The sequence below is a fragment of the Centruroides vittatus genome, unplaced genomic scaffold (assembly GCF_030686945.1).
Source record: "Centruroides vittatus isolate TY-2023 unplaced genomic scaffold, ASM3068694v2 scaffold_373, whole genome shotgun sequence".
Lineage (NCBI taxonomy): Eukaryota > Metazoa > Arthropoda > Arachnida > Scorpiones > Buthidae > Centruroides > Centruroides vittatus.
Window position 1 is genome coordinate 1,343,353 of NW_027122704.1, and position 12,049 is coordinate 1,355,401.

General features: G+C 25.3%; 1 protein-coding gene across 2 annotated transcripts in view; it reads right to left on the bottom strand.

The window, feature by feature from the left end:
• Window positions 1-10,969, bottom strand: part of LOC136988656 (chondroitin sulfate N-acetylgalactosaminyltransferase 2-like) — a 34,715-nt gene extending 23,746 nt beyond the window's left edge. Inside the window, exons 1-2 of one of the 2 annotated variants that reach the window (XM_067286566.1) lie at window positions 10,812-10,930; window positions 5,664-5,776 (exon numbers count right to left, since the gene is read on the bottom strand). Coding sequence is in view for 1 of the 2 variants with exons in the window: in XM_067286565.1 (XP_067142666.1) it covers window positions 10,812-10,843 (32 nt within the window). In the remaining variant the exon portion in view is untranslated. Of the gene's footprint in view, window positions 1-5,663; window positions 5,777-10,811 lie in introns of both variants that reach the window. The other variant, XM_067286565.1, reaches the window with a different exon arrangement.
• Between the last annotated feature and the right edge of the window lie 1,080 nt (window positions 10,970-12,049).

Genomic DNA, 12,049 nt, shown 5'->3' on the forward strand with positions numbered 1-12,049 from the left:
ACAGTCGTGAAAATCTATAAGAGCCATGAGATCAACTTTAAGAATGCATCCCCAATATGTGACAAAATCGAATGAAGATACGATTAAGTAAAATCACTCAGACGTTATGACGTGTTACTGTAGTAGCTTATCTTTGTTATCTCTTATCATTTTAAATTTAGAATGTTGTAATTATTAAGTAATTTCAGTTCCTATTCTTAAATACTTCTCTATAGTCTCATTATTTAAAATTCAAATTTAAACACCTAATGTCAATAAGAATACAACGGTGGAATAAATATTTAACAATTAAATAAACCGAATTTACAAATGAATATATACTTATATATATTTTAATTAATTTTTTAAAAATATACTAAAACAATTTATGATAAAATTAGTTAGCTTCCAGTTGCAAAAAGCTTTCTGGTGTGTTCAACAATGCAGAATAACTAAAACACCATCCTACCTCGTACAGCAATGTGTTTTAATATTGTTAAGTACGAAGGAGAATTATCAAAAACAGCAATAACAATAAATAGAAGACACAACATGGAAATTAACATTAATTTTCCTGTTTGTTTCTATTAAAATTGGATTTATATATAACTTTGTAGCGGAGTCACAGTCCATCCGATAAACGTTGTTTAAAAATTTGGAAGCAATTACCCTTTAGACTTGTGTTTCCTGCATCACTGTTTTGGAAAGATAAAAAGGTAATATTAAGGGACATTAGACAATATGAAGAACTCTTATTTATTTTTTAACGAGATAAAATATAAAGCATTCGGCGAGAATGTAGTGTCAATAGTTACAGTAAATAAACAGAATAATAAAAAAAATTATTAAGGAATATTTTATTTTCTTACTGTTAAATCAAACGTAACGAATTTCCAGATATTAAATTATCATTCTAGCAATGGAATCAAGTGTAAAAATACAGTAAGTGTTATTTATTTTCTAATATTTACGTAATGTTTACGATGAATAGATATATTTTCGTTAATAACACGAATATTTAAACTATATTTTTCGTTGTTTAATTAATTTATAACTTTTATTTTTCTTAATGTAAATATTTACTAAAATAATATGTAAATCACATAAAAATTAATTCATAAAATTGCTTGTTCGTATAACAAATATGAATTGAAAATAAACTAATTAAGTTGTTTAATTTAAGTCTAATTAGCACGTATACTATTCGTGTATTCTTACATGCGCTATTCATTGCATAGAATAATGTCAAATGTAACGGTCTGAAGAATTATAAAATTTATGAAAGTGTTTTAGAATTTATACGTGACTTTTGTCAACAGAAAATTCTCTAAAAATGCACGTCATCTTACCCCATTACTGGGGATAAAACGAATTTGACATATGTCACGTAGATAAATGACAAAAAGTTTTACTTTATATCATTTTTCTTCGTAGCAATCTATATTAAAAGAAATGATATATAAAAAAAAAATGGAAGTATAGAAAATTTAATTGTTTCTTATAATAAATAATTGTCTTTAGTAACATTAAAATTTTCCATTTGATTCAGTAATAAAAATTATCATCGTCTAGTCTCTCTTACTCACTAATGGATGTAACTAAAATAAGTTATTAGTTGTAATTACTCACTATTAACTATATTAATTCATTTATTAATATAATGATAACGACACGTTAAGTAGTTATTTAACAATTTTAATTTTTATATTTAAATATGTTCTAATTAAAGATTAAATACTTATTACTTCAAAAAGTAATAACTTTCTTCTTTTTAAAGTATAACTTTCAATGACTTCGAATGACAAAGAAAGTCGATTTTTTTATTATTATTATTTTTTTTTCATTTACTCCATTAATATTTTTTTCTTGCTAAACACTATTCTTTTGTTGATGTCTTTTCGTTATTCTCATCTTTGATTTCTCATCCTTTTAAAAATCTGGTAAATTTAATGCATTTCTATTCTTTTTCGATTAAGCTATTATTCTTTTTTTTTCTTGATTTAACAAAAATTCTTGTTAACAGAAGAATTGTTTATAAGAACAAAGAAGAATTATTCTTCATAATGTAAGAACCTTATGACTTTTTTTTTTACCCCTTCTTCTTCTCCCCATTCTTTTTGTCAATTTATCATTTCTAACAAAAATTATGATGTTATTTAAATACATCCCTTTCTTACTAAAATAAAATGAAAATTTTTATTTGCATTTAAATTAAATATTTAAAATTGTCCAGATACGTGGTTTAGATGAGATTTCAATTGAGTATAATTTATTATTGTTTTTATTTTTTTCAAAAAAATATTCTGTTTATTTTTCTTGAAGCCCTTATGTAATCTATTTATGTTTCAATTGTTACAATATAATTATTGACGTGAAACCGTATCGTTCGTGATATATAAGACGATTGCATCCTACACGTTATTTGGTACAAGAACACATAAAAATGAATACAAAATAATATATATAAAGTGACATACTGTATGGATTCTTTAATACTACTTTGTTGTGTAATAAGCATGATGTTATGGAAGTAAAAAAAAGTAATAATAATAATAATAATAACGTACAGAAGAAAATGTACAGTACATCGAAATATCTGTTGATTACATAACTTAGTATTGAGTTACATAGTCTATGATCAAAAATAAATGGAAGAAAATGAAAAATTTTGATGCTTTTTTATGAATGGGAAAACTTTTATAATATAAAGTTCTTTTGTGATCGGAAGCAAGATAATATTATAGCAGTTTAGAAAGTAAAACAACAAAATGAACTAAGAAGGAAAGTAGAGAAGAAAGAGTAACATCAGGGCATCATTAAGAAGAAAGAACCTCAGAACTCGGAAGCGAAGATAAATCTAAGCAGTGGTTCTGAACTTTTGGGCTCTGATCCAATATTGAGGTCACTCATTTTAAGTGAACTAACAAATCTAAAATTTCCTGTGAAGAACTTTCGCTATAGTTAGCAAAACTGCGAAAGAGAGTTACTACAACTCTAAGAAGACATACGTATTGGATAAATATTTGATGAAGAAGATGAACTTTCTCTATTCCAGATGCACCTTTCTCCTTTATATAAATCCAATATAGTATAGGGCCTATATATATATATCTTCCAAGAAGATTTTATATAATTACCATTATAAAATCAATACTTTGAATTCTAAAGCATCCAATTATATTTAAATGATTTGAATACTTTTTTAAAATACTATTTATGCAATGAAAATATTGATAATAATAACAATAAATTATTACTTTTCGCTAAGGTAATTAGAATTAACATATAAAATGCTAGATTTATTTGCATGTGTTTGCAATAGAAACTTTTACTAATGTACAGTACAAACATAATTTCGTTCGCTAAAAATTAAATTTATATTCATATAAAAATGTTAATAAAACTTCCTCATCGAGTAAACCCGAATCGAAATTGAAATTTAAAAAAAAAATGATATAAATAAGATAAGAATAAAAATATTTAAAAAAACAGTTAATTATGCAAGTAAATATCATAAAATATAAAATAAATAATAATTTTTACTAAGAAACCGGATAAAAATTAAATCAATGTACTATTTTTAGAAGACCATTTCAAGATACAATTCAATTTATTGGTTGGTTGAATTACATGTAAAAAAATTCAGTTCATTCCCATCCCAAAAGGTTTCTACTAAAAAAAAAATAATAATAATAATAATAATTTAAAAAATCTATTCTTAGAGAAACCTAATATATACTTTCTTAAATTAATATTTAAAATGTAAACACCTAAGATTATTTTAATAATCTGTGATATTGGTTTTATTTTCTCTACTGTTTTTTATGATTAGATTACTTGAATAACAAATATTCAAGTAGAAAACTTTGTATGAATTTCGATTAAGGAAAGAATATATAATAAAAAAAAAAAAGAATAATTAGATGGAAGGAACAATAAAGTTTTAAAAACACTGTTGATATTATTAACTAAAAAAAAATAATAGTAATAAAATAAAATTAAAAAAAAAACTTTAGGCTTTATAAAAGAATATTTAATAATAATATTTTTATTAAAATTAATATAAATTTTTTAAAAAAATTCGTGAAAAATTTCATTAATATCGGATCATTTCTAAAGCGAATTTTAAATTCTCGAATTCTAAAAATATTCTTTTCTTGTTCCATAATTTGAATGGATATTCAACATTCTACTCAGAATTTTTTTCTATTTTTAGATGTATTGAAAAAGGTAAAGAGAAGAAAAAATTATATAAATGCAGAATATGAGAGGAGTGCCTTTTATTTAACAATAAATAAATTAAAAAGTTAAAAAAAAAAACAGGATAAATGACTAAAAATTAATTCATAAAAATAATTGAATTACAGTTAAAGGAATAAAATATATAAGCTAAATTATATTATTATTTTTTAATATCATAATATACATATAAATCCATTTTGTTACTTTACTTCTTTCAACCGTAGCTGTTGATAAGAGGAAAGTAAGTAGATTTACAGAATAGAAATAAATAAATAAATAAATAAAAATGACATTTTTCTGTAGAGTTTCGACTATTTTTAAAAGCTAGGAAATTTTTCTTTACTAGGAAAAAAAAATCGATACTGAAATATAGTTTAGAATTTATATATAAGAATCATATATATAACCCTATATATTTTTTTTTACTTTATCAATCAATATAATAATGATTGACTGAATTGAGGCATCGTTTCAAGCAGTAACTATCATATCTTACTGTTTTCTATTGATGTCCTTTGTTATAGATTTAAAATTTATAAATAAAGAAAAATGTTATTGTTGGATGATATATAACGTATAAGATATAATATATATATATATATATATACTCTATTAATTTTATTTTCGAAATTAAAAGTTGCTGACGATAAAATTGATCAATAGATGGCGGTAAGTGTTGACATTTAAAATTTTAATTATAATTAATTAATTATATAATTAATTAAGAAATTTAAATTACAGTGTCATTACTGAAAGCCTGATAATTATTTGAGTTCTTTTATAAAAGTAAAATTTAAATTAGAATAGAAGAAAAAATTAAATACATACCGCCCAATATAATAATAATTTTAAAGAGATTAAATAAATATCATCGAGTATTAAATTTTAAATAATTAATATATTTTTTTTAAATATAAATTTTTAATTACTCCGCTTAAATATACACTCCCCTTTTTTAGATTAATTAATTAGAAGAAAAATACCATCATCTTTTGAAAATTTAATTATAACTTTAATGCATAAATACATTTAATTGTTAGAGGACAGTTTATTAACTTTGTTACTATTAAATTTTTTTAGATAGGATTTGTTTTTTAAACTACAGCCGAGTGATATACGAATATTTTAATCTTTTACAACGCAAATAGCATTTAATAACCGAGTAAGAAAGCTGAAGGGAGAAAAATATCTGGAAATCTTGTTTACTAATAACATAACTAATTATTTGAACCATTAAAAAATTAATTAAGAAAAGTCTTTTATGAGACGAATTAATTTTAGGGAATAAGTTAAGCAACGTGTTGATAAAAATTAAAAATAATAATAAAAAAGCTTTACGAGTACGAGAGAAACCATGCCCCATCCTTTTCACTCATACTTCTTAATTATTATCCAGTTGTCGGCAAAATTGGGCAAAAAGTAAAAGGTTAATCGATACTTACCCGATTATGGCCACCTCACAAGAAAAGAGCCATCGTTCTTCGATCAATCTGTCCCGAATTCAACCAAAACAGAAGGATAATGAAAAGATAATAGCTTCTATATTGTGTAACAGCTGTTAAGAATAGTTTCGATTGAATATCAAAGTAATATAACATACATAAATATAAAACAAGAGTATATAAAACGTGTTTTTTTTATCAGTATTAACTGTAAGAGAACTAAGTTACTTCTATTCTTTAAATATATTATTTTTGTTGCAATACTACTCTCTTGTCATTAGAGGAATCGAAAATTTTCGAGAGAAACAGGAGAATTGACCAACCATTACTAATGACTACCAGAGATGATATTTTTAGACTTATAGTATACGTGTATAAGAGTTGAAAGATAATCTTCCTAGCTTTAAAATTTTTATATAACTAAATGCCTACATTTCATTAATTACAGTAAAACCTGTATAAACCGGAATCGCACGGTATCGAATACTTTTTTACACCCCGGTTTGGCAGGTTTCCGTTTTAAACAGGTTCTTTTTCAATTAGCGTAAAAAAATCGCTAAGTTTAGGCAGGTTTATTTTTTATTTTTGGATAGGTTTTACTGTATTAATAATTTTCTACCGAAGCTTAATTTGTTTGAGAACATTTTTATTTACTTACATTTACATTTTTATTAAATATTACGGATTTCTTTCAGTTTTTTTTAGAAATTGAATCAGTAGGAATTCCGGTTATACGAGATATTTTTATTATCATTATACTTTAAAATAGTAGGAACTGAAATTATTATTTTTTAAATAATTATTAAAGTTTTTATAAGAACGAAATAAAATTTATTTTCTCAACTTATGTATAATAACAGAAAAATAAAGATTAAATTTAAAATATTTTTCTCTAAGTATTTTTATACGTTTAATGTAATATAATGAAGAAGAATTTGACGAAATAAAGAATTTAAACCTCGATATATTTGATCATTAAGAGATTTGTTTTCCCCATTCGTTACATAATTAATTATTGTAACGTAGAAAAGAGGTTATTGACACTATTCCACACTATTTTTAACGAATATCGAGCGCGTAACAAAGGAAAAATGCATGTTTGCTCATTATTATTATTATCATCATCATCATCAGAGTTTGCTTATTCAAACATTTCATTTTACGATATTGTAACCCGAAGCTATGTTAAGCAAGTATGTTTAGAATGTTTCAAGGCACTTGTCAATTCTGTCAACATTCAACAACATACATTTAGCTTCTTTGGTAATGTCGATTTACAATACTGCTTTGTAGACCGTGTGTAATTATAACGCCATTTGTTACATGACAAGCGTGAAGTTGCTGAAGGTGTCTGAGAATCCATTATCTCAACCCTCTTGTGTACGATCAGCTAAACTCATAGCCTGATTTCCTACTTTCCGTCCTTTATGATGTAGATGCTATTATTGTTGAGTAACAACGAAAATTTCAATAGAAGTGAAACACGCAGACGGCACGACTTTATCTCCACGGAATTTACAGTGGTTAGATTTAAGCTTGTCCAGTAGTAAAATCGCTATAGATAACATCCAAACTTTAATGTGGCTGCTTCCTATCGCCGTTTTAAAGTTATGAGGTACATAATGCATTTTGGAATGACACAACAGACTACTTTGTTTAACAATTCGCTTCCAAATATTTCTTTTCTCTGCACTGTTTATTATAAGTTTTCCTACATTTTCTGTTGTAAACATTTAGATTACATCCGTTTCTCGTAAAGAACTGAGGAAATTTGACTAGGTTGGAAGTTTTGTAAGGTGTTTATCTAATGCCTGCTACACTTTTATCATCATTCGCGGTTTTATCCTAAAATTATTCTCGACTCTAAATTTGGCACTTGTTCCAGATTTTTTTATTCTTGTTTAAAGAATGAGGTTATTGATCTCTTTATACAATATCTTATTTATATATATATATAAGTTATGGTGTAAAATTTTATATTTTCACAAAAAATATATATATATTTGAAGTGAGAATAGGAACGGCCATTATCATAAATTTTGAAAATGATTATAGTAGTGTAAGTTTTGTATTTTACATTATATATTATGACGACTTTATTCATTACTATTGAAATAATAAATGAAGAAATGTAGAAGAGATAAAGAAATTAAAAAAAGGAAAAAGAATTGGAATTCTTATCATTCTCTTTTATTATAATTATCGTCATCATTACTATTTAACTGATTAATATCTTGTAGAGAATTAAACGGGATTAAAACTAGGAAAATTAACAGCCTCTGTTAATTATATCTCTTTCTTTAGATTAATTAAACATATGTCAGTTTTGAGTTATGAAATCCTGTAATAAAAATTCTTAAAATTTAATATCAGCACAAACAGGGCAATCTACTATAATTTCATTTGCTAGAAAACTGGAACGTAACTACGATAGTTAGAAGTGAATTATCACACAGGGTGAAGTAAAATATTGAAAACTTCTACACAGTAGTAATAAAAATAAAATTCTAATGATGTAAAGTAATGGTTTAGGAATTTATTTAAATTATATTTTAATCTCTTATTTTTAATTGCACAAACCTGTTTACTGGCAACTTTATATATATATATAAATTTAGAAAAAAAAATTGTACATATATGTACGCAGCATGTATAATTTTTCAGGAGGAGTGAAGGATTAGAACGTCATAGAATAAGCAATAATCGAGTTAAATTGTAATATGTTGGCTAACTTGAAGTGACATTTTGTCACCGCTAGTGGATATAAAGGTGTTAGTGCTGACTAGACGAACAAAAGACTAGATTTACGGCAGAGTGACTCTAGATTGGATAAAACGGAGAAGTGAGAAGATAGCATTTACGTCAGCCTGATCTATGATTGATTTGGACAAATACATCTGTTGATACGCGACGGTGTAAAATGGTTACGTGACGTCACGAGTATGGTAATTGCGATTTCAACCTGTTCGTGACATCATATGCCGCAATTAGCCTATAAAATAGGCAAATTCTGACCCCAATTCCTCAAACAGTAGTTATGCGTCATTGAATTCAAGGTAGTGCCACTTATGCGGACAGAAATGAATTTATCAGCCTACAAATTGAAATTTGTTTATTCTACACGCATCGACTTTCACGTAATATAAAAATCAATATAGAATATAATTAAAAATTCATAATTTCATTTACTAAATATATATTGTATTGTAATTATCTATATTTATATGTTACTTAATTAAATTATTTATATATTCAGCTCGTCTACATAATTAAAAACTTTAATGAAACTTAAACAAATTCTGTTCAGCTCGTTAATTTAATTTAATTTTTTTCTAAAGTTATTATAGAGCTGTATGGATTTACATCATCAACGTATAATGCGGATGCTGTTCAAGAGGTATTACGATAAATCTTAAACATGATTATTTATATGGATTCCAATTAATGCTTAATTAGGGTTTGATCATCTTCTCTAAGTAACAGAGACGGATTTACGTTGGGAGGTATCCAACATTAATTGACTTCTGAAGTGTAATACGTCTTTGTAATAAGTGCCAATTAATCTTGTGATAATTCTAATTCAGTTAATCTTTACGATTTAGTTAGAAAAGTTGTGAAATTTCTCAGAAAACTTATACTTAATTAAAAAAAGAAGCAGCAATTTTGAAGAACAACGTTAATTATAATTCAAACTCCAATGTGTTAAATAGCAACTGCCTCTAGAACTATTAAGAAATTTACCTTTATTTATCAATAAATAATATAAATTAATTATATAAATATAATTAATCAAACTCTTAATAGTTATATCTATGGATTTGGCGAATTAATTTAAACTTCATTTAATTAAATGCTTATATGTGTATAACATCGAAGGATAATTGCGTATGGAATAGTAAAGCGCTATTGTTATCTTTGTCTTCTCAGACTTTAAATCATTATATTTCATGAAGATAGAAATTAAATTTCAAATTACATTACTAAATATGTTACAAATTATATTTAATCCGAGAAAATTTGACCATAGAGAAAGAGAAAGGGAGAGTCTTTGTCTACGAAACCAATATATTCATCAATAAAGGTTAAGGTTATTTATAACGAATATCATTAATTTATATCGTAATTGTTTATAACTAAAGCGACGTAGACAATTAATTTCGATATTTTAAGACATTTCTAATTATCGAAAATATATCATTTTAAATCTTATATAATTTAAAATTAAAATTCAAAGAGAAAATTAATATAAAATATCTAAATAATCTGTTTACTTTTACGAATATATTAATGTATTTTAATATTAAAATATATATATAATATATATTTCAAACTTATTTTAATATGAAAAATATTTTTATAATTTAATTTAATTTTGATTTAAAAAGAAAAAAAATAATTTAAGAACATTTTTATGAAAGGTAAAAACGTAAACAAACTAATACATTAAGCTTACTTTCCTTTAATAAATTGACGTTTTCTTTATTATTATTATTATTATTATTAAAAAAAAATTAATTATTCTTAAAATAAATTTTCCTTAATCTTATTCGTTCTATAGAAAAATAAATTATAATAATTTTAGAACATATTTTATTAAATACATTAACGTTGAATGTGTTTGTAATGTAAAAAAATATAATAAATCCCTCACAAAAATTGCTTTCAGACAATTATCGTTCTAGGAAAATATTTTTATTATAGCTTATACATTCGAAATAAAAATTATTTGCCTCGAAAGTAGCTAAAATAAGCTTATCAGTTGACAAATTGGTAGATAAAATTCACTTAACTTTGTGAAAAATTTATAATACATCGAAACGAATATTAAATACACGAAATTTAAGCCCTTAATAAAATTTACGAGTTAATGCATTTCCTACATTAAAAAAAAAAAACATATATATATATATAAAAACAGTCACGCAAACAAAAATTGTGTTTATATAGACCTACATATTGTTTTTAGTAACACAGTCAGTACATAGGTGCGATGGGTTATAAATATGCAATTTTTTAGTAATACAGTCATCAGTTAGATTCGAAAAGTCGCAAGGTAAGCAAAAACTTAGTCCAATTAAAAATATATTCGAAAAAAAAAATTAAGGAAATAAATTTTCTAGATGAATAGTACACGTAAAATAAGCGTACCTCCATGATAAGATGATGTCGGATCCCTTCATTCAATTGCGAGTGTGACAGTCGGAAGTTTAGCATGGCAAAGACATTGTAGACTTCTGCCATCGTTACCCATTCCACGTGCAATGCTTCGTCTAGACACAGGCACCACCAGATCGACAGCTCACCACTTTCTAACCGCTCATTGGATGCTGCTACGATCATGTGACTAACACTAACTCCCGCTGTTCCTCTTGCAGATGTGCTGCCTCTACCAATACAAAAATTTAAATATGTTGAAATTTAAAACGCTTTACGTGCGACTTATACGTAAGATGATTATTAAAATTTTATTTTCTTAAATAATTATTTTATATATATATATACTGTACATACATGAATAGTTTCTTTCAATATTACATTACAGTAAAGGAATTGTAACATTTAAATGCATGACCAGAGGGTTCTATAGCCTGTACGTGAGTAGTTTAGTGTCGTTTGAAGTGCTTTTAGCCACTGCATGTAATTATTACCCTTAATTCAGTACAAAGTATAGGTTAGGAAGCTGCACCAGAAAGAAATAGGAAGATATTAGCTAGTAAAAATAACTTTCATTTTCTGTAAAAAAAAATATATATATAATAATTAATCTTTTAACATTCATACAATTAAGCAGAAATCTGTAACAAAAATGCAAATTTTATTAATTTTAAGCTTATAATTAAAACTGATTTCACGAACTTAATTATATGATCGAGTATTTTGTCAATATTATGGAAACTTAGTAAGATATGAAACATGTAATAAATTAATATTACAGAATTTGAAGCTTTCGTCAATATAAAGTTTAAATTATGCAAATTCAATATAAGATTATATATACCACATTCGGCAGCTGTGACCACAGTAAACAGCAATGACGTGTAAAGTTTAGATTATGCAGATTAAAAGGTAATCCAACACATTTCATAACGAATTGCGCTTTGTCTTTCGGAACGACAAAGTTTGGAATGGTTCCACGCTGTCTCAGACACACTATAGATTTAATTAGTTCAGGCAGATGTGCACTATTCTCAGGTCAGAGGATACGACATCAAAATATACAGTAAACAACCCGGTTGTTTTTCAATTTTTTCTTCCTTTCTTTCTACAGTTTAACTTAAAAAGAATTTCGTTTTATTTTAGTCGCAGTATGTTTAAATTTTAACACTCCCCTTCCCTATTAAGTTTCAGGTACAAACGTTTCAAGGTGAAAAGGTATTTTAAAATTA